The sequence below is a fragment of the Saccopteryx leptura genome, chromosome 6 (genome assembly GCF_036850995.1).
Source record: "Saccopteryx leptura isolate mSacLep1 chromosome 6, mSacLep1_pri_phased_curated, whole genome shotgun sequence".
Taxonomy (NCBI): Eukaryota; Metazoa; Chordata; class Mammalia; order Chiroptera; family Emballonuridae; genus Saccopteryx; species Saccopteryx leptura.
The window spans coordinates 194,724,039-194,748,840 of NC_089508.1; the positions used below are offsets into that span (position 1 = coordinate 194,724,039).

At 57.9% G+C, this 24,802-nt stretch overlaps 2 protein-coding genes across 2 annotated transcripts in view; one reads left to right on the forward strand and one right to left on the reverse strand.

Moving 5' to 3' along the window:
* Positions 1-233: 233 nt before the first annotated feature.
* EIF3B (eukaryotic translation initiation factor 3 subunit B) lies at positions 234-23,855 on the reverse strand. Its single transcript, XM_066344268.1, has 19 exons — positions 23,322-23,855; positions 18,633-18,825; positions 16,803-16,922; positions 16,390-16,447; positions 16,071-16,199; positions 15,618-15,775; positions 13,421-13,552; positions 13,274-13,340; positions 12,926-12,972; positions 11,906-12,116; positions 10,313-10,385; positions 9,117-9,239; positions 6,792-6,870; positions 5,080-5,218; positions 2,930-3,055; positions 2,413-2,490; positions 1,952-2,060; positions 1,157-1,275; positions 234-655 (listed from the first exon to the last, which is right to left on the reverse strand). The coding sequence occupies exons 1-18, from the start codon at positions 23,794-23,796 to the stop codon at positions 1,172-1,174; spliced, it is 2,421 nt and encodes an 806-aa protein (XP_066200365.1). The 5' UTR covers positions 23,797-23,855; the 3' UTR covers positions 234-655; positions 1,157-1,171.
* Positions 23,856-23,948: 93 nt separating this feature from the next.
* Positions 23,949-24,802, forward strand: part of SNX8 (sorting nexin 8) — a 58,877-nt gene continuing 58,023 nt past the window's right edge. Inside the window, exon 1 of the mRNA XM_066344276.1 lies at positions 23,949-24,247. Within this exon, the coding sequence (XP_066200373.1) occupies positions 24,052-24,247 (196 nt within the window). The 5' untranslated portion in view covers positions 23,949-24,051. The remainder of the gene's footprint in view (positions 24,248-24,802) is intronic.

Here is a 24,802-nt window from a genome sequence, read left to right on the forward strand (position 1 = left end):
ACGCAGGACAGAGCCACACGGGTGTCCTCTCTGAACACAGTGCGCTGATGGACGATGCACACCTTCCTGAGCTCAGCTGGACACGCAGGACAGAGCCACACGGGTGTGTCCTCCCTGCCGCGCCCACCGCATGTGCCAGTGACGGAGGCTGGGCTCTGCAGTGGCCGCTACGGCCGGGGCAGGAGAGGCCCCAAACCATGGCCGCTGCTGTTTCAAGAGAAGAGAGACACTCGTTCGTACAGGTTTGCTTTATTTCCACACTCAGCCACTGAGACCCCGCCACAACCGGACGCGGGGCCCAGGCACTGCGGCGCCCCAAGCACGCCGGGGCACGGGAGGGGCACTGCTCCCCGGCCGGGGTCCCCACCGCAAGACAGAAGCGTCTGTCCACAGGGAGGCCGTGCGGGGTCACCTCGGTGGAGCAGCAGGAGGCGGCCCTGCGGCACGGGGTGGAGTCTCAGTGAAACACTGGTGATCTGACTTAAAAACCCAAACGGGACAAGGTTGAAAGCAGTGCCTTCGACTGGACACCAGGGGTTCAAGGCACAACTCTGGAGGCGGGCGTCCGGCAGTCAGTCCAGAGCAGGAGCACAGGGAAGTCCGGAGCGCCTCGGGCTGTCTGCAGAGGATGACCCGCTTCCAGCACAGGGTGGCGCTGCAGGGGGGACACGGGTTCACTTTCCTGCACTGGCAACAAACCAGCCACGCCGGGGGCATCGCAGGCAGGCGGCCACCCCGCCCCTCAGGTCCCAGGGAGCGCCTCCGAGGGGCACCGGGGACAAGTCACCCCCTGCCCAGGGCAGCACCACCCGGACACCCAGGGACTCCTGCCCCACCCGTCAGCCCGAGGTGCAGAATCTCTAGGTCCGCCTGTCACTGAAGCAGCGAGCTCCCCGCCACACCTGACCTGACTCCAAAGGCTTCTCAGCCCAGCCAGGGACTGACCAGAAGTGTGGCCCCTCGGCCCTGCCCTTCCCCACACCCAGGCCCTGCTGCAGGGCACCTGCCCCTGGAGCCCCAGCCCGACTGTCGAGGTGCCCTTTCCTCATCACAGTTCACACGCAAGGACTTCCGAGCCCTGAGAAGGTGAGACTGGGCTTTCCCCTGTTTCCTCTCAGACAGCAGCGTGGTGGCCGCTGCCTCAGGGAAGCCTCACCACAGTGCTCTGGGGTCAGTCCTGACTGCCCAGGAGAATGATTTCCTCAGTGACAAAGAACTCGATGGTCTCCTCCTCCCAGTCATCCACGTTGCTGTCCAGCTCGTCGGTGTCCACGCCTGGAAGAGGAGGGCACCGATGGGGTCTGCTGCTGCCCTTGGCGGGGGCACGCGCACTCCAGCCAGGAGGCAGCAGTGAGGAATGCGAGTCTGTGATACTTTGAGAATCGTTAAAACACTTGACGCTTTCGATTCTTCGATACTTTGAGAATTGTTAAAACATTTGACACTTACTAAAGAATCTGGGAAACTTGGCCCTGGCCGGTTGGCTCAGCGGTAGAGCGTCGGCCTGGCGTGCCGGGGACCCAGGTTCGATTCCCGGCCAGGGCACACAGGAGAAGCGTCCATTTGCTTCTCCACCCCTCCCCCTCTCCTTCCTCTCTGTCTCTCTCTTCCCCTCCCGCAGCCGAGGCTCCATTGGAGCAAAGATGGCCCGGGCGCTGGGGATGGCTCCTTGGCCTCTGCCCCAGGCGCTAGAGTGGCTCTGGTCGTGGCAGAGCGACGCCCCGGAGGGGCAGAGCATCACCCCCTGGTGGGCAGAGCGTCGCCCCCTGGTGGGCGTGCTGGGTGGATCCCGGTCGGGCGCATGCGGGAGTCTGTCTGACTGTCTCTCCCCGTTTCCAGCTTCAGAAAAATACAAAAAAAAAAAAAAAAGAATCTGGGAAACTAACAAATGGAAAAGGAGGAAAACGTGACAGATACACGCTTTAAAAGTGTATCTCAGGCTCGTAGTTACCTCCTCGCAACTCCAGACGCTCGTTTTTCTGCTCCATGTAGAGTTCCTGAGCCATCTTCCGGTACTTCCGGAAGTCCTCCATCATGGTCCGTCTCCTCTCCACCAGTTCCTAGTACGGAGCTTGGGGTCACAGAGCTGACAATTGCCACCACTGTGACTGCGCTGAGCCAACTGGAAACCTTGTGTCACCAGCAACCACACATGGGGCGTCAGGACAGGAGTGTGGGGCGTTCCCGTTTTTCTTCCCCTAACTGCCCCCACCCCCAACTTCTGCATCTGAAAGGCCAGCTGCCCCAGAGTTCCAGGGCCGACCCTGCCAGCCCAGCGGGCAGCAGACAGCGTCCTCCACGGAGAAGCGGCTCTCCCACTGCACTGCCCTTCCACACCCCAGCCAGGTGCTGGCCCTTCTCAGATGGAGGGACGGTGGCTGTGACAGCCCTCAGTCCGTGAACAGGGCTGACCTTTGAGGCTTTGGACTGGCTCAATCGATCCTTCTGTTCAAAGATCTTGGAGTATTTCTTCAGGTCTTTTTTAATTTGCTGAACAAAAGACAAGTCATTCAGGATTTGAATATTTGAAGCAAAAACCACAAGTGGAACCCACATGCAGGGATGCCCTCAGCGTCAGAGACCACGGCCCTCGGGCAAGCACGTCCCGGGCACTGCTCTGCGGGTCTCAGCAGGGGTACCAGCCTCTGTTCCTGGGACTTCCTGGCCTCTCAGTTTCACCCCGACACCCTGACCACGTCAGCACGATCACCCATGCTTACGTAAACCCCACCAGGACGTCCTCCCAGACCCTGGTCCGTGTAAACTGTCCTGGCACGGTGCTGTGGTGGTGCCGTGACCTGAGCACCCTGCAAACCCGGGACTGTGCCAGACACTCTGACCCATTCGGCTGTTGCTCAGGCACCTCTTCAAAGGGTCCCCACACGTCCCCTTCCCGCCCTCCCGTCGCCTCAACCCGCGGGACACAGACCTTGATCTGATCCTGGCTCAGGAGGGTGGGGGGCCGAGGCCTCCACAGCAGCTGGCAGAAGCGGTCTTTGTTGTTCTTCTGCAGGAGGCGTCCTTGGAAGGTCCACAGCCAGTACGCATTGTCCACCTGCAGGAGAGCAGACGCCAAACACCGTGCTCAGGCCGACCTCACGGCTGGGCGATGGGACAACGGAGGTCCAGACAGGAGCCGCGGGAGGAGCCGCTGTGCTGCGAGAACACGAGCGGAAGCAGGACCTGCCCGCCTTCCACGCGCACGCCACTCACACGCTGCAGTGAGATCTGGATTCCTGAAGGGGGGGCTCTAGACTGGGAACCTGCACGTGACCCCCACTCCGAGGGGCTCTGGTGACTGCAGTGATGGCGGCTAAGACACAGTCTATCAGGAGCGCGACCAGGGACCACCCACTACTCATGGAGAAGGCAGCTGCCTCAGGTGCTCTGATCAGAATTGAACCTCAACTCAGGATGCTGCAAATGCAGCACACCCTCACTGGAAATTACACTTCAGTGTTGATGTCTGGGTCCTTCCCAGGGCTACCGTTATGCGCACGGTCCTCTTGTGACACCAGCCAGCTGTGGGCCACTGAGAGTTCTGCGCACGTGTCAGGGGGTGAGGCTGGCCTAGGATGTCTGGTGGGCGTTTCTGACACGAAATTTACAGGACGTAGCCCCTCGTGAGGTGAGCAGCATATACACAAGGCAACTGGGGCTGGGCCTGAAGCACCACCTTCCAGTGTCCACAGAGACCAGGGAAGGAGGCGATGCCGTCAGTGCCCACAGAGACCGGGGAAGGAGGCGATGCCATCAGTGCCCAGAGACCAGGGAAGGAGGCAATGCCATCAGTGCCCAGAGACCAGGGAAGGAGGTGATGCCATCAGTGCCCACAGAGACCGGGGAAGGAGGTGATGCCATCAGTGCCCAGAGAGACCAGGGAAGGAGGTGATGCCATCAGTGCCCACAGAGACCAGGGAAGGAGGCGATGCCATCAGTGCCCAGAGAGACCAGGGAAGGAGGCGATGCCGTCAGTGCCCACAGAGACCGGGGAAGGAGGCGATGCCATCAGTGCCCACAGAGACCGGGGAAGGAGGTGATGCCATCAGTGCCCAGAGACCAGGGAAGGAGGCAATGCCATCAGTGCCCACAGAGACCGGGGAAGGAGGCAATGCTGTCAGTGCCCAGAGAGACCAGGGAAGGAGGCGATGCCATCAGTGCCCAGAGAGACCAGGGAAGGAGGCAATGCCATCAGTGCCCACAGAGACCAGGGAAGGAGGCAATGCCATCAGTGCCCAGAGACCAGGGAAGGAGGCGATGCCATCAGTGCCCAGAGAGACCGGGGAAGGAGGCAATGCCATCAGTGCCCAGAGACCAGGGAAGGAGGTGATGCCATCAGTGCCCACAGAGACCGGGGAAGGAGGCGATGCCATCAGTGCCCAGAGACCGGGGAAGGAGGCGATGCCATCAGTGCCCACAGAGACCGGGGAAGGAGGCGATGCCATCAGTGCCCACAGAGACCGGGGAAGGAGGCAATGCCATCAGTGCCCACAGAGACCGGGGAAGGAGGCGATGCCATCAGTGCCCACAGAGACCGGGGAAGGAGGCGATGCCATCAGTGCCCAAGGAGACCAGGGAAGGAGGCAATGCCATCAGTGCCCACAGAGACCGGGGAAGGAGGCGATGCCATCAGTGCCCAGAGAGACCGGGGAAGGAGGCGATGCCATCAGTGCCCAGAGAGACCGGGGAAGGAGGCGATGCCATCAGTGCCCACAGAGACCGGGGAAGGAGGCAATGCCATCAGTGCCCACAGAGACCGGGGAAGGAGGCGATGCCATCAGTGCCCACAGAGACCGGGGAAGGAGGCGATGCCATCAGTGCCCACAGAGACCAGGGAAGGAGGCGATGCCATCAGTGCCCACAGAGACCGGGGAAGGAGGCGATGCCATCAGTGCCCACAGAGACCGGGGAAGGAGGCGATGCCATCAGTGCCCACAGAGACCGGGGAAGGAGGCGATGCCGTCAGTGCCCAGAGACCAGGGAAGGAGGCGATGCTGTGCCGGGCACGCGTCCGAGGCAGAGTCTGCCAGAGCCCAGCACCCCGGTGTTGCAGGTACGAGAAGACACGGGTGCCTGTACCTTATGGCTCCACCAGGACACAGAGGTGATGACGTAACGCCCGGTCGGGTCCCACTCCACGTCGGAGGCCATGTAGTGCTCTGCGATGTTCATGACTGTACAGTCTGAAGTGTCCACAAATGCCAGGGCGCCATTCATGCTGGGGAGACAGACAGACAGACGGCCCTCACCAGAGCCTCCCCATGCGCAGCTCTCCTGCGTCCCTGCGCCCAGAGGGCCCTGGGGGAGGGTCCAGGGCACCCTCTACGCGCTGCCTCGCCGTTACCGTGGACGCGGCAGAGAGAAGGACGTTGTGGGGTCCGGCACCGTCCCTGTCTGCTACATTGTTTCACAGGGCAGGCTCTGCTACACTGTCTCACAGGGCAGGCTCTGCTACACTGTCTCACAGGGCAGGCTCTGCTACACTGTCTCACAGGGCAGGCTCTGCTACACCGTCTCACAGGGCAGGCTCTGCTACACCGTCTCACAGGGCAGGCTCTGCTACACCGTCTCACAGGGCAGGCTCTGCTACACTGTCTCACAGGGCAGGCTCTGCTACACTGTCTCACAGGGCAGGCTCTGCTACACTGTCTCACAGGGCAGGCTCTGCTACACTGTCTCACAGGGCAGGCTCTGCTACAGTTTCACAGGGCAGGCTCTGCTACACTGTTTCACAGGGCAGGCTCTGCTACACTGTTTCACAGGGCAGGCTCTGCTACACTGTCTCACAGGGCAGGCTCTGCTACACTGTCTCACAGGGCAGGCTCTGCTACACTGTCTCACAGGGCAGGCTCTGCTACACTGTCTCACAGGGCAGGCTCTGCTACACTGTCTCACAGGGCAGGCTCTGCTACACTGTCTCACAGGGCAGGCTCTGCTACACTGTCTCACAGGGCAGGCTCTGCTACACTGTCTCACAGGGCAGGCTCTGCTACACTGTCTCACAGGGCAGGCTCTGCTACACTGTCTCACAGGGCAGGCTCTGCTACACTGTTTCACAGGGCAGGCTCTGCTACACTGTTTCACAGGGCAGGCTCTGCTACACTGTTTCACAGGGCAGGCTCTGCTACACTGTCTCACAGGGCAGGCTCTGCTACACTGTCTCACAGGGCAGGCTCTGCTACACTGTTTCACAGGGCAGGCTCTGCTACACTGTTTCACAGGGCAGGCTCTGCTACACTGTCTCACAGGGCAGGCTCTGCTACACTGTCTCACAGGGCAGGCTCTGCTACACCGTTTCACAGGGCAGGCTCTGCTACACTGTTTCACAGGGCAGGCTCTCTACGCCAAGCCTCCACGACCACAGCGAGTGTCCCCGAGAGCCGGGGCACAGGCAGCAGGGCGCACAGGGAGGACACTGCAGGGTCCTCGCCGCCCCCCGCGTGCTGCAGGGCCGCTACGTAGGGGCCAGGCGCACACGCTTACGTCCGCGCGGTCCCGCCCCCAGAGGGGAAGGCAGGCTCACGTCTTCCAGGGCCTGTGCCGAGAGCCTGGCATGTGCTTGTTTCATTCTGCCTGGACTCAGCCCAAGTCCGGGGAGCACGGTGCAGACACTGAACATCAATCTGTCCCACCAGCCAAAGCTGGGACGACCCTTCCATGTGACAACACTCAAGTTCTCGAGGACTCAGTGGTGTCACCCTTCAGAACTCAGCGCACGGGACGCAGGCCTAGGTTTGGGCCTGCGCAGTGACGCACAGAGCGCCGCTCAGGGTCAGACAGCAGACACGCACCTCCTCAGACCAGCCAGCACCACAAACTGTCCCTGGGGGCTCCAGAAGATGGTGTTTGCCTGCTGCTTGTCAAACATTTCTGAAAGGAGAGAGAGCGTCTGTTAGAAGTTGCCGTGCAGGCTCTAGAGCCGGCATGCAGCCACGCCTGAGGGACTGGGGGTGGGGTCACGCTGCCCAGTGGGTGAGCTTGCAGATGGTCTGTAGCCACAACCCAGGCACCGTGCCTGCAGAACCACCAGAAACCCGTCCCTTAAGCACTGAAAAAAAAAAAAACCAGGGCCAAGCTATCTACAGTACCATTTTCAGTAGTATTTCATGTTCAAATCAACTTACTTCACAAGGCAAATAGACAAAAGAATCCATTTAAAGTAAACACCATCACAGGGACCCCCGGACACCTAAACCCAATGTTCCCTCGACTCACACATCTTTAAATCAGTGGTCCCCACCCCCACACCGTGGACCGGTACCGGTCTATGGGCCATCTGGTACCAGTACGCAGAGAAAGAATAAATAACTTACAGTATTAATTCCGTTTTATTGAAGTCTGAACGATGTTTTATTTTTTTTTAAATGACCAGATTCCCTGTTACATCCAAGACTCACTCTTGATGCTTGTCTAGTAAGTTCAACAATTATATTTAAAAATACCAATTTTTAGGCCCTGGCCGGTTGGCTCAGTGGTAGAGCATCAGCTTGGCGTGCAGAAGTCCCGGGTTCTATTCCCAGCCAGGGCACACAGGAGAAGCGCCCATCTGCTTCTCCACTCCTCCCCCTCTCCTTCCTCTCTGTCTCTCTTCCCCTCCCGCAGCCAAGGCTCCATTGGAGCAAAGATGGCCCGGGCGCTGGGGATGGCTCCATGGCCTCTGCCTCAGGCATTAGAGTGGCTCTGGTCGCAACAGAGCATCGCCCCCTGGTGGGCACGCCGGGTGGATCCCAGTAGGGCACATGCAGGAGTCTGTCTGTCTGCCTCCGTTTCCAACTTCAGAAAAATACAAAAAAAAAAACAACCACCATTTTTACGCCAGTCGCATAATTTTATTTTGTGCATTTATCCGTCCCACCCTAAAGGTTGGTCTGTGAAAATATTTCCTGATATTAAACTGGTCCGTGGCCCAAAAAAGGTTGGGGACCACTGTTTTAAATGCATGCTCATAAATACCTGTTAAATCCTCCTCCTTCCAAATACCCTCACTGCCCACTTCCCGCCTGGACCTGACCAGGGTGGGCAGTCAGCCCCCCAGGGCTCCCAGCTCAGCATGCCCTCTACACTTACAAACATGCTCTGCATCAGAGCCACGTGGCTGCCCCAAGTCAGACCCGAGGACAGGAGTGCGTGTGCGGGGTGTGTGTGTGAACGTGTGAAGCCTGACGGGCCAGGGCCGCGTGGGAGCACGTGACCCCCAACGTGAGAGAGGCGCGACGCAGAGCTCACGAGGCAGAGCACCTGCACAGCGGTCTCCATGACCAGTCACAGCAAGACCACCTGCTGGCTGCTGATAACCACCTGCTCCCAAAGGAGATCAGTAACAATCGGTTTCGTGATGGACAGACCACCGATTCTCCCACAGATGCTGCTGGGCCTGAGGAGGTGGAAACTAAATTCTCTACAGAACCATCTCAGAAGAAGCACACGCCTGACCTGTGGTGGCGCAGTGGATAAAGTGTCAAACTGGAAACGCTGAGGTTGCCGGTTCAAAACCCTGGGCCTGCCTGGTCAAGGCACATATGGGAGTTGATGCTTCCAGCTCCTCCCCCCTTCTCTCTCTCTCTCTCCCCTCTCTATAATGAATAAATAAAATCTTTAAAAAAAAAAAAAATAAAATAAAAAAAAAAAAGAAGAAGCACACGAATTGTCCCTAGGGCGCACACATAACACGGTCCTTGTAGTAAGTCCTGCGTAAGGTCCCCAGGAGCATGTGGTGATGTGGCCTCAGCGTGAACCCCACCTCTAAGTGGGGGCCAGAGGTCTTACTGACTCAATCACCCATAAAAACAGGCTAAGAAGTCACAATTGTTAGTTCAACACCACACTGTCTGCTGAAGACCTACTGTGCGCTGAGCACTAGGGCAGGTGGACAGCCCCAGGCCCTCCCAGGGGGGCAGAGCGAGGGGGGACAGGGCGCCCAGGCAGAGGGGCAGCAGGAAGCTGAAGCACAGACACTAGCGCGTGAGGGAGCCATGGAGGCCCCGCCTCTCCATGGACGTGACGCACCGTGAACCACATGAGCCACAGTGGACCTTCCAGCCGAGGGCTCAGGCCGCGCAGCCGGCCCCACCACGCGCTGCCCCCCCAGGAGACGCGAGCCGGGCGGGGCCACCTACTGATGAGCTCGATCTTCCCGTTGCTCTTGACGTGGTAGAAGGACACGGAGATGCGCGGGGCCTCGCCGTGCAGCACGGCGAACTTGCTCCCGTTCGGCTCCCAGGCGAAGGCGATGATGGGCTCTGTGGCGGGAGAGTGGAGAGGGTCCTGTCAGCACCGCCCGGTCCCAAGGGCGCCGAAGGACCCAGGGCGGGCGGCAACAAGGCGCACAGCACGGGGTCTGCAGCAGCGCGCCACTGCACAGGCTCCTGGGCGGTCCTCCCGCCCGGTGGAAACACCCGTCCCTCAGTCCCGCCCGCTGTGGCTGTGGGGGCCCGCCTGGAGGCCTGGGGCCGTGTCCTCCCTACACTCCCCACGGCTCGTGGCGGCTGCCTCCTCCTCAGGCAGGGTCCCAGGTTTTACGTGTCCTGTCTCTGTCCCTGCACCCCTCCCCCCTCTACCAAAACGGGACACAGAACGGGAACACAGGCTGACTCTGCCGTCTCGGGGCAGACGTGCAGCACTGACCCACTGTCCTGGGCCAAGCACTTCCTGTGGTGACACACTGCGTGGGGCGCTGCCCTCCACACATGCTTGCCTGCAGAAGGCAGCTAGAGCCCCGCTCCTCTGCTCCGTGAGTGACGCCGGGCTGGGAAAGCGTGGGGCGCTGCCCTCCACACACGCTCGCCTGCAGAAGGCAGCTAGAGCCCCGCTCCTCTGCTCCGTGAGTGACACCGGGCTGGGAAAGCGTGAGGACCTGCCCTCCACACACGCTCGCCTGCAGAAGGCAGCTAGAGCCCCGCTCCTCTGCTCCGTGAGTGACACCGGGCTGGGGAAGCGTGGGGTGCTGCCCTCCACACATGCTCGCCTGCAGAAGGCAGCTAGAGCCCCGCTCCTCTGCTCCGTGAGTGACACCGGGCTGGGAAAGCGTGAGGACCTGCCCTCCACACACGCTCGCCTGCAGAAGGCAGCTAGAGCCCCACTCCTCTGCTCCGTGAGTGACACCGGGCTGGGGAAGGGTGGGGCGCCTGCCCTTGGTCGCTGGGAGGTTAAAAGACTGAGGTGAAAAGGACAATACCCTCTAAACTTACAAACATGCTCTGTATCAGAGCCACGTGGCTGCTCCTGAGTCAGGGCCGAGGCCTGGCCTTCTGCCCAGGCCAGTGTAAAGCGCACACAGGACGCTCAACTACAGAAGGACACGAGTGGGACTTGCCTTTCATTTCAACCACGTCAACAGGTACTTGTTTTTCCCTCATTCGGAAAATTTCAAAATTTGTGACGACACCCTGTTAAAAATAGAAGGGGTCACACTGTGGAAACTGACAACATGAGACTTGAGTCAAAGGACAGCTGAAGTGGTCACGACGACACCCGCATCACGACCCAGCTCTCAGGTGCTGACGGAGGCAGGAACGGGGCGGTCGGGGGAGAACTGGACGGGCCTCCCCCCAGACTCTACCAGAAAGAGCTGCCCCGAAGTCACGTCCACCCCCCAGTAGTTCTCAGACCCGCACTGCCGCCCACCAGCAAAACTTCTGCAGTTCCCGGGGTCCACCAAAGGGACGATCGGTCCTCCTCAACACCTCCAAGGCGGGAGAACCCCACAGCCACAGGCGGACGACTGGTCAACATGGTGTGGGCACAGCCACATGGTGGCAGAGGAGGTGAGCCTGGCGGACACGCTCTGGAGAGGCGGCCACACTGCAATTCCACTCCTATGCCACGTCCAGAGCAGGGAGAGCCCGACAGGAGAGAGCAGAGCAGTGGGTGTCGGGAGCCGGCAGGGAAGGGAGTGGGGGTGGCGGGGAAGTGAAATGTTCTGAAATTAAGACTGGTGGCTGTCGCACAACTCTGCGAACTGCACGCTTTAAACGGGTGAGTTTAACATGTGAATATACCTCAAAAAATACTTTTGTAAAGGGAAAAGGAATACTTCCATTTAAGGGGAAAATCAGGTAATCTTTTAGATATGTTACAAATCGTATGATGCAAACAAAATAACCTGGGCGCAGAACTGGGTCAAGCAGGCAATTCTTTGCGCTTAAAATCAAAGAAGACAACATATTCCTTTCCCCTCCAGAGGAGGGTGTGCTGGAGACCCCATCGCACAGCTGACCCTCTAACAGCGCAGGGGTTGGGCGCCACACCCTGCGCAGTCTGACATCCACAGACAACTTCTGACCCCCAGAACGGGGCCGGACTCGTCCCTCAGTGCCAGGGGACTGGGGCCAGGGCCTGTGGACACTGAAACCACGGATGCTGAGCCCCTCACACCCTGCGCAGTCTGACATCCACAGACAACTTCTGACCCCCCAGAACGGGGCCGGACTCGTCCCTCAGTGCCAGGGGACTGGGGCCAGGCCCTGTGGACACTGAAACCACGGATGCTGAGCCCCTCACACAGAACGGCGTGAGTCAGTGTGCAGCCAGCCCCCCGCCCCACCTGCCTCCAAGCTGCAGCGGGTTGAATCCGCAGACATGAGACCGGGGACAGGGAGGGCCGCTGTCCCTCCTGGGGGAAGCCCATGTGTAGGTGGACCGGCCACTAAGCAGCTCAGACTTGTGTTCTTCGAGGGTTAACGCTCAATTATGTGAACGTGGCACCCAAGTTTCACAGGGAAAATGACACTCCTCAGCGGGAACGTGACCAGGCTCTCTCCATTGACACGCCAGCTAACCACGTCTGTATCAGGTGGGGCTGAAAACCACCCACAAGTTCAAACCAAAAATCCACAAACACGGCCCAGACAGAAAGGGTGCCGCTCTGGAGCTGTGCACAGAGAATGCTCTGCGCGGCCGCACTCACCTGGGTCCCTTTCGGGGTCCTGTCGACTTTCACACACAAATAGTCTCCGTTTTTCTGCCAGTGCAGCTTGCAGTCCACGACGTTGAACAGGTTCCTCACCCTGATCTCCTGTCTGGTGGGCAGCTGCATCAGGGTGACCCTCGCGGGAATGTCCTTGTCCTCAGGCACCCAGAAGGCTATTATGTTCCCACCTGGAGACCAAGAAAAGTCTCTGCAGAACAAAAAGAACCGAAAACGTCACAGGAGGACTGGCCGAGCGGTGCACACACCAGGGCGTACCGCGGCACAGAGCCCGCCGCTGACCCGGAGCGGGGTCCACTGCTGGGTGCCGCTCTGGGGACTACGTCTGCTCACGTCACCCTCAGCTCACTCTGCTGGGGAGGACAGAGACGCTGACAAGCCACCTGCTGCCACACGGCCCGTCAGTCAGGATTCAAACCTACTCCTGACCACTCTCTGTGGCTATGGGCAGGTAACAACACCACTTTCAGGCTGACGGGCCTGGCTCCGTGATTTCTGAAGACCCACCCGGAAGCTGAGGGAAACCCCACACCCACCCACAGGGCAGGACAGAGAAGACGGTGGCGCCGTGTGAACACCCTGGAGGAGGGTACTGTGAGGACACTCATGAGCTCATGCTGTGAGGACCAACTTTACTTCCATGTCTAATAGAACTGAGTGCCACTTTGAGGGGTTATAAGCTGTGACACGGCCAAGCTGGAAGAATGCAGGAATAGGAAACGTGCCCACCCCCGCAGGGCGGGGACCCCACTGCGGAGACACTGACCACTCGGACAGATGAGTGCCACTCGCCCAAGGCCACCTGAACCCATCGCAGGGTCACCCGAGTGCCACGCACACCCGTCACCGAGTGGGGTCTCTGGCTCCACTGTGCGGGGGAGGAAAAAGCAGCCCAGCTGGCAGCAGGTGCGCTCCCCAGTGTGGAGCCGTGTCGCGGAGGGAGGGAGGGAGGGAGGGAGGGAGGGAGGGGAGCAGGAAGAGCGGCCTGCAGGGACTTACTTTATGCCCGAGATCTTCAAGCTCTTCTTGTCCAAGAGACCCATAGACTGCCGGGAAAACGAGGGTCACAAGTGACTCAGACAGGCCAGTGTCTCAGTCACACATGTCTTTACAAAGAGGCAACCAGAGGTGCCAACATGAGCTTGCTGAGGGGCAGTGTGAGCGCAGAGGGTGAGTTCACGTTCCCCAGCCACCTCTCCACCCCAACCCTGCAGCAGCACGGGGCGGGCAGAGCACAACCAGACCCAGGACACGAGCCCCCACAACGGTCCCAAGCACCTCCATTCTGCACGTCAGCCCCACCCTCTGAACCAGCACCCCGAGTCATCCAAGAACGCGATCACTCACAGGAGTCTCATAGATGCTGAGGGTGTCGAGTGTCATTCTGGCAAAGAACTTGCCGTCATGGCTCCACCTGAGGAGAAGAAGACTCGTGCCAGGCTCTGCCAACGAGCAGGCCACCGAGAGGTCACCAGGCTCCCACGGGCTCCTTACTTGAAAATAGGCCAGTGGGCTGAGCTCTCACAGTGAAAACCTCTCTTCTTCTGCCCGGTAAGGATATCCCAGATGATGATGGCTTGAGGGTCGTCCTGTGTGTCCATCAGGGGGCTGAAAGTCACCAGGTACCTATAACAGAAAAGACGTGTCCTATAACCCCGTGTACTCTACTATCCTCTGGGGGAGGGGGGAGCACACCTCTGTGGGCAGTGGCTGACCCCGGCCTCGGGTTACTCCGGGCACAGGAAGCTGAGGAGACAGGCTCACAGCTGCTCAGACAGCACGTCCCCAACCCCAGGTCCCCAACCCCAGGCTTCCCTGGCTGCTTGCCCATGGGCACCCCACTCAGAGCACGGCTCAGAACCAGCCCTGGGACAAAGCCTCGGTCCACAGGGGACAGGAGGTGGAGGAGCCGTCCCGACCCTGACCCTGCATGCCATCCCGGCCCGGCAGCAGGGGTCTCGCCGGGTCCTATTTACACCCTCTGCTGCCGGCACGGGTACGGCGGTCTTTACTACAGATGCCAGTGGTTGCAAACTGAGTACTGCAAATATGATAATATATAAACTACTTGTCAGAACTAAAAAATCCATCAGCTACCACTTATTGTTTACAGGAAATACAAGGATTAAAGCAGCACATTAAACAGCGCCCAGGGAAGTAGTCACATCAAGGTGACGTGGTTTACAGGCCACCTGGTGCTGTCTTACACTCTTGTGGGGAAGGCTGTCATTTACTTCAGAACACTCCGAAAAAATCTGAAGCCAACAGCACAACAAGAAAGTAATAAATCTAGACCCTGGCCAGTTGGCTCAGTGGTCGAGCATCAGCCTGGCGTGCAGGAGTCCTGGGTTCGATTCCCGGCCAGGGCACACAGGAGAAGCGCCCATTTGCTTCTCCACCCCTCCGCCGCGCCTTCCTCTCTGTCTCTCTCTTCCCCTCCCGCAGCTGAGACTCCATTGGAGCAAGGTTGGCCCGGGCGCTGGGGATGGCTCCATGGCCTCTGCCTCAGGCGCTAGAATGGCTCCGGTTGCGGCAGAGCATCACCCCCTGGTGGGCGTGCCGAGTGGATCCCGGTCGGGCACATGCGAGAGTCTGTCTGACTGCCTCCCCGTTTCCAACTTTAGAAAAATACATAAAAATAAAAATTAAAAAAAATAAATAAATAAAAAAGAAAGCACTAAATCTAAGTAATTAGTGAAGGAATGTTACTATAGCGCCTTCTTTAGTTCTCCACGTGTTAGAGATGCTTGTAAAAAGTTCAACAGAAAGCATGCACAGTGGTCCAGTTCAGGAGCCTGTGACACGGCTCCATGGAGTCCCACAGTGAACTGGACTGCACAGTTAGACACTGAACTGAAGGACAGGGGCCCCACAGAAACAGGAGGAAACTCAGTGTGTCTGGGCTGAGAGAGCCCCAGGTGTGACGCCATGAGCAGACCAGATGCTACAGAGCGGGGGGCCAAGGCCTCTAGCTCATGCTCCCCCACCGTCCAGGAGTGACTTTCACTCAGAAGGAAGGTTCTGCAAAACACGTTTTGGACTAGCCTGACCAGTTGGTGGTGCAGTGGATAGAGTGTCAGACTAGGATGCGGAGGACCCAGGTTCGAGACCCCAAGGTCGCCAGCTTGAGCGCGGGCTCATCTGGTTTGAGCAAAGCTCACCAGCTTGAACCCAAGGTCACTGGCTTGATCACTGTGGCCCCACAGTCAAGGCACATATGAGAAAGCAATCAATGAACAACTAAGGAATCACAATGAAGAACTGATGTTTCTCATCGCTCTCCGTTCCTGTCTGTCCCTGTCGCTTTCTGACTCTCTCTCTGTCTCTGTAAAAACAAACAAACAAAAAAAACCCACGTCTTGGACTAGATCCTAAACTGAAGGGAAAAAACATTTTACCAAGGATGTCACTGGATCAAGTGACCAGCCCAGAGTGGTATTTAATTTCCTAGAGTTCGCAGCTGCCCATGTGCTGGGAGATGCCTCAGTGGAAAGGGACGTGAAGCCTCAACTCGCTCCCAAGCGCCACGTGAAGGAATGACGCTGCATTTAAAGGGAGGAAAGCACAGAGCGCCGGGACCCAGTGTGACTGGAGAGCCGGCGAAGCGCACACGAGCTCTCCGTGTGAGACGGCTGCAGAGCGAGAGGCGTCAGCATCCTCCGTGGAAGGCCCGTGTTTCCCAAGGGCTTACCGTTCACAAGGTGAGAAGTCAATGAGCTGAACACCCTGGTGGCTGAATCTCTGGATCTGTTTGAACTTCTCTCCTCCCCAAAGAGCGATGCCTCGCTGATGAAAGGTCGCCAGGTAGGTGCCTTTAGGTGACCACCGCACGTACGTCTCCGTCCACCGCTGCGGAGAAGGCCAGGGCAACGTCAACGTGACGGCACGCAGCCCGCACGCACCCTCATCCCGGACCGACTTCACCCGCGGCCTCCACATGGGATGCAGGGAAGCCGACGCCCGCTGACAGGCTCACAGATGGAAGGAGGACGCTACTCTCACAGCGAACCCCCTCTTGCTGTGTGCCCCGGGCCCCGCCCCTGCCCGCTGACAGGCTCAAAGCTGGAAGGAGGACACTCCTCTCCACAGCGAACCCCCTCTTGCTGTGTGCCTGGGCCCCGCCCCCGGGGCAGCAGACACCCACCGCTCTCTCTTCGATGGAGACAGGGTCCTTCACGTCATTCCAGAATATGGAAGTGCGGTCTCCACTCTCAAATATCACACTGTACTGGTCTCTGCACTCGGCCTCCTCCAGCCAGTAACGTAAGTTTCCCTAGAGAAGAACCAGAGGCGAGGGTGTCAGATGCCATTAACGTCCACCAAAGAAAACCTGCTCAGACGGTGCGGTTAGAGCCTGATAAATCCCATCAGCAGCTCTAACTCCCCAGGCATTCATCACCTCAAGCCAAGAGGTTAGCCATCATTTCTCTCCACTACTCAGACACAGTTCTTATACAACCTACCAAGTCTTTGAAAGGCTGTTTCTCTGGAATATCCCATTCGTCACTGATTGTCATATACCTGGAAGAGAAAAAATGGTCCAGCACTGCAACACCCAGGGCAACCACGGCGTGGCCCGGCCCCGGGGCTCTCGGCCCCCACTCAACGCAGGTCACGCGACACGTTCGAGGTGAGCGCTACGGCACCGGCGTCACCGTCACAACACAACACTGTCCCAGGACCTGCATCCTCCACCCTGCCTGTCCCCCCAGAGCAGGGGTGCTACCGGCCGGTGTGAGGAGCCAGGGACGTGACACAGTCCTGTGGTGGCCTGACCAGAGAAGGGGGCCGCCCGCAGTCCAGGAACACAGCCCCCGGCAGCTGGACCATTCAGCAGGGTGCCGTCCAGGTCCTCACAGCCCGAGTCTGAACTCACTTGTCAAAGTCGGTGAAGAGGTTGACCCTGAACGTGTGCTGCTTGTCCAGCTTGTAGCCGTCGGCATTTTTCACAGCGTCCAGGGCGTGGGCAGGAGACGCGTATTCCAGGAAAATGTACCTGACGCAAGAAGAGGCCATCGCACAGCTGAGACCCGAGGCACAAGTGAGGGTGGTCGTGCTCGACACACGAGACCCTGCAGGCGGACCCGTGCTGCCCTGTCCCAGGCAGTCAGGCCACCCACACGGTTCCCTAACCGTGAACGAAACCCTGTAGCTCCCGGTGTCTCACTCCACAATCGCAGACTGAGGTGTCCATCAGTGTCCACGATCTCGACTGGGATGGTTTCCAGGATGTGTGTATGTCAGACTTAGGAAACCACACACATGTAAAACTATGCAAGTCCAGTGTCGGTCATTTCAACGAAGCCGTCACCACGTCACGAGCCGTCCACGTCACGCACCTGCCCTGTCACAGGCGATGCCGCCAAGGCTCTCCTCTCGCACAAGGCAGCCTTCCTCCCAGCTCCAAACACACATCGTCAGGAGCATTACCTGCACCTGATCACTTTTTCAGGAATTAAACTATTCTAGGTAGTTTCTAAAAACTGAAGACAGCCTGACCCGTGGTGGCGCAGTGGATAAAGCATCGACCTGGAACGCTGAGGTCGCCAGTTCAAAACCCTGGGCTTGCCTGGTCAAGGCACATATGGGAGTTGACACTTCCTGCTCCTCCCCCTTCTCTATTTCTCTCTTTCTCCTCTCTAAAATGAATAAATGAAACCTAAAAAACCCAACTGAATACAAACTCATCCCTACACATTACCTTCTCAGTCCTGTCCTCTCAGAGGCGGACACTGACAGGAAATGTTCCTGGAGAAGGGACAAGACTGGGCAGCACACGGGGCTGTTGGCTCCTGCCGGCTGGAGTGCGAGCTGCTCACCACCTGGCCAGGAGCTGACACTATCAGACACCAGCCCACAATTCCACTCCCGGGCTGCAGGCAGGCAACAGTGACACTTCTATGTGTCGACTAATCAGAAACAAAGTGCCATACGATAGAGTGGAACCCACCGCGCTAAAACTGAAGGAACCAGAATTACACTTGCCAACACAAAAGACCCAATATGGAAGTTTAAAAGCAAACTTCCAGACTGCATATACTTTATGCTACCATTTTTTAAAGATGCACCATTTTAGGTAATACTAGAAAAACAAAGCTGCTAATTAAGCAATGACACAATTCTGTTACCCAGACTGCAGGAACCCACCCCAGTTCAGAGATGTTAACATGTGGGGTGCGGGGGAGCAGCACACCTCGCCTGCCCTGTGGGCACAGTGGGTGAGGCACTGACCTGGAACGCTGAGCTGCACTGGAGGCCCCGGGCTTGCCCGCTCCAGGCTCATGCAAGAAGCTACCACTAAGAGTTGATGCTTCCCACTCCCCCGCCCCTTTCTGTGTCTCTCAAGTCAATAAATAAAATCTTCAAACAAACAAAAGCAAGCACATCTTAAAATCCACACAACACCACATGTACAGTTTCTCGATATTCTGCTGGCTTCCAGGTCCATGGTCCCTTACCCAGGATGCACCGTTTGCGGTTCTGACATCACATTCAAACCCCGAGCTCTGATTTCTTAAGCCGCTAGCTGCCCACGCACACACCCTAATCCAGAAGCACACCGCATGGCCCCTCCCCGTGTGACGGCCCCCGGACCGAGGGACTTCGCAGAGCTTCACTGAGGCCAGCGAGAGCACTCCTGCCCCACGGGGCCGCCGCAGGTGTGACACGGTACAGACACGCACAGAACAGGACGAGCGGCACTCACCCTTTGGTCTTTCCGTCCTCCTCCGGATAAAAGTCGTTTGTGATTTTCCCAAACTTGGAGAAGATCTTATGGATGACATTCTTGAGCTTCTCCAGCCGGTCGGGTCCCACCTGAGGCACGTTGTCCACCACGATCACCGAATCGATCCCGTCCGCTTCCTGTGGCCTGTCCTTGAGCACATCTCCAAGTAACTCTGCCCGGGTGAGAGGATTGTCCAGTGACGTACTGCCCAAGAACACACTCCCCCACGAGTCAGCCCACTGAACACATCTCCAAGTAACTCTGCCCGGGTGAGAGGATTGTCCAGTGACGTACTGCCCAAGAACACACTCCCACACGAGTCAGCCCACTGAACACAGCTCCAAGGAGAAGAGCGAGCGTCATCTGCACGCGTGCACTGTGAAGAGTCATGGCCCTGGCTCGCCTCCACACTGACCCCCGAGAGAATCAGAAAGGTTTTCCCACTGTTCACACGCCCTCTGACAGCCAGGGTATGTCAATAGGTTCCTGGCAATAACAGAAGATTTTTAATTTTAATTTTATTTTTTTTACAGGAATAGAGAGACAGAGAGAGAGGGATAGACAGGGACAGACAGACAGGAACGGAGAGAGATGAGAAGGATCAATCATTAGTTTTTTGTTGCGACACCTTAGTTGTTCATTGATTGCTTTCTCATATGTGCCTTGACTGCGGGCCTACAGCAGACCGAGTGACTTCTTGCTCGAGCCAGTGACCTTGGGTCCAAGCTGGTGAGCTTTGCTCAAACCAGATGAGCCCACGCTCAAGCTGGCAACCTCAGGGTCTCGAACCTGAATCCTCTGCATCCCAGTCCGATGCTCTATCCACTGCACCACTGCCTGGTCAAGCCAGAAGATTTTTAAATGAATAATAAAAAACCCCTGCAAACCAGCCACCAGGCATTTCTTCCCAGTCAGTTTAAGACAAAACAACTTGTTACCCAATCTTCACATATGAAGACAACATGGGGCTAAGACGGGCATTTAAACACGGAGATGAGGGAATACATGTGCACAGACCATGGGGTCTTGGATGGGGTGAAGTATCTTGCAGGGTTGTTGGGAGACCCAGCCGTTTACAGACATCACCTCCTTAAACACTGGGAGAGGGCTTGAAACACAGTAAGCAACGTGTCAACTATTACTTTCATAACTGCACCCAAACACTTTTTATGTATCTGTCCATGTATCTGTTTTTAAGAAATTGCAGAACCCAAATCTCAAGTACTCAAACTTCTTAGAACTGCATCCCTTCCATAACATGGTGGGCTAGAACAAGAGAAAGAACAGGGAAGACAGCTATAAAAAGAACTACAAAATAAGAAACATGGGAGGAACCCACACAGGTCAGGGAAGAAGGCTGGAGGCTGACTGGCATGTCCAGGCGACTCAGTGCTACCTGCTGGCCGCTACCCTACCTGAGGCCTGTCCCAGGCCTTCACCAACAGAAATGCCCGACTGGCTGCAGGAGATGGGCATTTATAAGTCAAATCAGAGTATCAGACAGGATGAAACAAATCCTGTCTTTTGTATAACTTCCGTACAAGTTAGTTAGCTTGTCTACAAAGTTGTGAAACACAGGTGCTAGGAAGACACCTGTAGAACTGCCATCAAAGCACACACGAGCCCGCATCAGTCCGTCAGCTGGTGCGAGAGCCAGGTCACTCCAGGCCACAGCTGGAGGACAGTGGCTTGTTACTGTCCACCTAGGTGTTCTAGAACCCAATTGTCACTCCATTCATACTTTTAAGAATCTCAACATGCCCCTAGGACATGTCAGAAAATATTCTTTGTTGCATTTCATTCTTAAAAGTTAAGATGAACTCTCTCCACTTTTGTGTTTGAAGTGTTCTGAGTTGAAAGGGCTTTCATGAAGGAGAGTCCTTTAATTTCCACAAGCATGCACCATTCTAAACTAGTTTAATTAATTTCAACTCTTCATAAGTGATATAGAAAATGTTACCTTAAAACGAGAACTGCCAGCCTGACCAGGCGGTGGTGCAGTGGATACAGCGTCGGACTGGGAAGCGGAGGACCCAGGTTCAAGACCCCGAGCTCGCCAGCTTGAGCGCGGGCTCATCCGGTTTGAGCAAAAGCTCACCAGCTTGGACCCAAGGTTGCTGGTCGAGCAAGGGGTTCCTCTGTCTGCTGAAGCCCCCGGTCAAGGCACACATGAGAAAGCAATCAATGAACAACTAAGGTATTTCAACAAAAAACTGATGGCCTGACCTGTGGTGGCGCAGTGGATAAAGCGTCGACCTGAAATGGTGAGGTTGCCGGTTCAAAACTCTGGGCTTGCCCAGTCAAGGCACATATAGGAGTTGATGCTTCCTGTTCCTCCCCTCTTCTCTCTCTCATTTCTATCTCTCTGTCTCTCTTCTCTAAAATGAATAAAAAAAACAAGCAAAAAAAGAGAACTGCCACTTAAACTTCAAAGAAACAAAAACTGAGTCCAGAGAGAGAAAGAGAAAGAGGCAGGTGAGAGCCACACCATGGAGACTCCCCCTCTGGAGACAGGAGTCAAATCCTCAGGCTCTTTTCAAAGCTCCCCTACCGTACAATTAAGGGGCCTGTTAAGCCTGATCTGAATTTACAAGGTTTACACACAAACTGTGGACTCCTCCCCACAATCTTCAAGTGCTTCAAGGGAAGACGAGTCCTGTGAGCGTCTGCCCACAGCCAGGAGAGGGGTGCTGTCCCCACACAGGACAGGCACACGCCACCCCTCCCGTCGCTGCCACCGGCACGCTCACCACTCCTGGCTCACCAAGGCCCAATCTGGCTCCAGGAGAAACAGAAAGAAGGAATTCTCAGAACTAAATAGCAAATATAAATAGCATTTACTAAGCCAAAAACGGAAGACACTTTGAGTTAACACCCTGTCCCTTGTGGCTGAGCACCAGGAAGCCAGCTGAGAACAGGCTGAAAGGCTGCCTGTGATGCAGACGTGCAGCTCCAGGCCAGGTGGCAGCTGGGGACCCAGCGCTGGGGGCTCACGGCACCTAGGAGAGGGCTGGCACCCTTGGTGTCACTCTGCTCGCTGCAGAGGGGACAGTTCTTCACATGAAACACAAAAGCCACCTGAGCACCTGACCACAACAATACTGAAGGCGTGCTCAGCCTTCGCTGCTAGGACAAGGAACCTCACAGGTCAGTGTGGCACGAACATGACCCCGAGGTCTGCCCAGTGACCACCCGGCCTGGCTGGCCGGCCTTGTGCCGCAGTGGCACCCCTGACTGTCACACACTGCAGTCTTGGACGTACTTTACATGAAAATCTTCTGTGATTCAGGCTTGTTCAAAAAATGCTCCTAGCCCCGGCCGGACGGCTCAGTTGGTCAGAGCATCTTCCCAGAGCACAGAGGCTGTGGGTTTAACCCCCTGTCAGGGGACAGACAGGAACAGATCTGTGTTCCTGTCGCTCCTTCTCTCTAAAATCAACACAACAATTATTAAAAAAACAAAACAAAAAACCCCCAAAAAACTAACACATTTTAAAACATAAAACTGTGTGTGGCAAAAAGGATGCTGGTTGGGGAAGAAGAGGTCCCAGCAACCCCTCGGTGGAAAGGAACACATTCCCTTCCCCAGGCGGCACCAGCTGTGAGCCCTCCCTGCTTCTCATGCTAGGATGTCTTCCTCCTTTGCAAAAAAGTAGCCACGGTAAGTGATAACAGGTAACCCTCTAAGGCCCTTCTAAAGTTGACAGCTCTACCCATCTTGGTTTTCCTAACCTTTCTTGTTCACTTGAAGATTCTTTATAATTCTGTCTCCACCACTGTGCGATCAGACACAGGAGCTGGAGAAAAACCTCTACATCTCAGCATGACAATATCCTACATCCTTGGTGGAGTCCTGGCTACTCCGCAGTGTTTACTTCCTCTCCCCTTTGTATAATGTGGTCAATACACAGGAGTCCACAGACGTGCTGCAAGCTGGCAGCCTCCAAACGGCTCACGACAAAACGCAAGCACATACGGTGAGATCAGCTACCAGACAACTGTCACACTAGGAGCTGGGTGGGCCCTACCAGGCAGAAAACAGAAATCATGTCTGTAAGTCGAATCACAGAGAAAAGGAGAGCAAGGTTAAGCTACAAGCAGCACGCGAGTCTGAAATAACCACTCGCCACCAGGACGGTGGTCTGTCCCCCCCCACCCCCACCCCGGGATCACAGGGACACCCACCCAGGAACCGGGCGAGGGCGCCCGTCACTGTCCCGGAAAGGTCCTTTCTGTGGGCAGACGCTCTGCCACCGCGTCCCACCCGCCACTAAGGAGCCCGCGACGCGTCCGTTTCAGCTGGGACAGGTGTGGCCGGACACCCGGGACACCCACACCCGCAGGTGAGCGAGCAGTGTCACCGGAGCCCGCCCGGCACGTGGTGCACGTCCTGCTCTGCTCGACCCTCGTCGCCCCGCACAGTGCACGCCGCCCGCCCTCCCTTCAAACGCACACCGGGGTGCAGGAACGGCCGGGTCCCCGGGTTGTCTCCACCCTGCACCCCTCTCTTCTATCGGGGAAAACGAGACCCAGGACATCGCCGCCAACCTTCCCTTCCCTCCGTGCGGGACGCCGGGTGGAGAACGAAGGACACTCCGCCCCATCCCGCGGACTCCCGCCCGAGGCGCCCGGGGACCCGGCCCGGGATCGGGGCGGCCCGGCGCCTCACCTTCCTCGCTCACGTCGTCCACGAAGTCCTCGGGGTCGCTGAAGGAGGGCTCGTCCGCGTCGCCGTTCTCCGCCGCGCCGCCGCCCTGCTCCCCGCCCGCCCCGTCGGACCGGGCTTCGGCCGCCGCATCCCGGGCCTGCTCCCCCGGGGCCGCGTCGGCGATCGGGCCGGGGGGCTCTTCGGGCGGCGGCGGGGACGGGGACCGGGACGGGTCGGGGGTCGCGCCGTCCGCTTCCTCCTCCTCCTCCTGCTCCTCGTCGTCGGCTTCGGCCGCGGGCTCGGCGGGCACTTCGGGCCCGGGCCCGATCTCCGCCTCCTCGTCCTCGCCGCCCACCGCTTCCTGCGCGCCGAGCCCCGTGGGCCGCGGCGGCTCCTCCCCTGGCGGCGGCTCGGCGGCCGGCGGCTGCTGCTGCTGTCCGGGCTCGGCCCGCTCCTCGGCCGCCTCGGGCGCCGCCACGTTCTCCGCGTCCTGCATGGGCCCGCCGCTGCCTCCTCGCCGCGCTTCCGACTCTCCCAGGCCGCACCGCGCCGCCGGCCGGACCATGTGCGTGCGGCGGGGCGTCCCACGTGGGCCGTCGGGGGGGGGTGCGCCCACGCCCTGATGCCTCCCTGCGCGACCGGGGAAACTCGTAAGGCAACTATGTGTCTACCAGTGATGACTGCGGAGCTTCTATGACAAATACGCGCTCAACGGCCATCACCCCGGTTCCTCGGGTTTGGGTCCAAACTCATGGGAACTGAAACCCCCCCCACTCTGGGAAGTGGATGGTTTCTCCCAACATGGCGGCCACACTTCTCCTCCCGTCGGGCGCTGCGGCGAAGGACGAAGCCATTTGTGACGCCGCAGGGAGGCCCCAGGAGTCGGCTTCGTATTCGGAATGGTCTGAAAACAGAACTTCACTCAGAAACTCATACGCGCAACACGTGTAAGTTCAACAAGCTAGTTTCTGTGGGATGTCTCCGCCTTCCGCCAGCGTCTCTGACATTGCTCAGTCCCGCCTCCCCCCCCCCCCATGCCGGGTGTTTAGACTCGTCTACTGACTGGGCACAAGAATGGACGATCCCAACATAGAAAAGCAATTCCCGGCGAGCCCGAGATGGCCGGCACTAGCTAGAAAGTCGACTTCCGGGCGCAACACAGAAAAAACAAATGAGGATGGCTTTAATCACTCACTCCCGAGCCCACCGCGGAGTCGGGAATCCCGCCTCCCCCCCCTTTCTGACGGTCGCAGTAGTTCGACCCGCAGAAGTCGGAAGGCGGCTCCGACGCGGGAGCGAGCGTGGGTCACGTGGGGTGGACGGGCTCAGACGCAGGGGCGTGACCAGTCTCGGACAGAGGGGGCGGAGCCCACCTCCGGAAGGGGCGGGGCCAGTCTCGGGATTCGGGGCGGGGCCAGCCTCCGAGCGGGGCGGAGCCGCGCGGGACTGTGCAAGGGATACCTCGCCCTTGGCCCGGGTTAGGAAGGGGTCTCGTGTATTTG

Bases quoted from the DNA above. Each gene is read 5' to 3' on its own strand.
- EIF3B (XM_066344268.1), bottom strand. From the start codon at position 23,796: ATGCAGGACGCGGAGAACGTGGCGGCGCCCGAGGCGGCCGAGGAGCGG. The intron at 12,973-13,273 runs GTGAGTGATCGC...TTTTCCCGGCAG, and splicing joins TCAGCATCTATGAGACTCCT to TCTATGGGTCTCTTGGACAA. The intron at 10,386-11,905 runs GTGAGTGCGGCC...TATTTTTAACAG, and splicing joins GGACCCCGAAAGGGACCCAG to GGTGTCGTCACAAATTTTGA.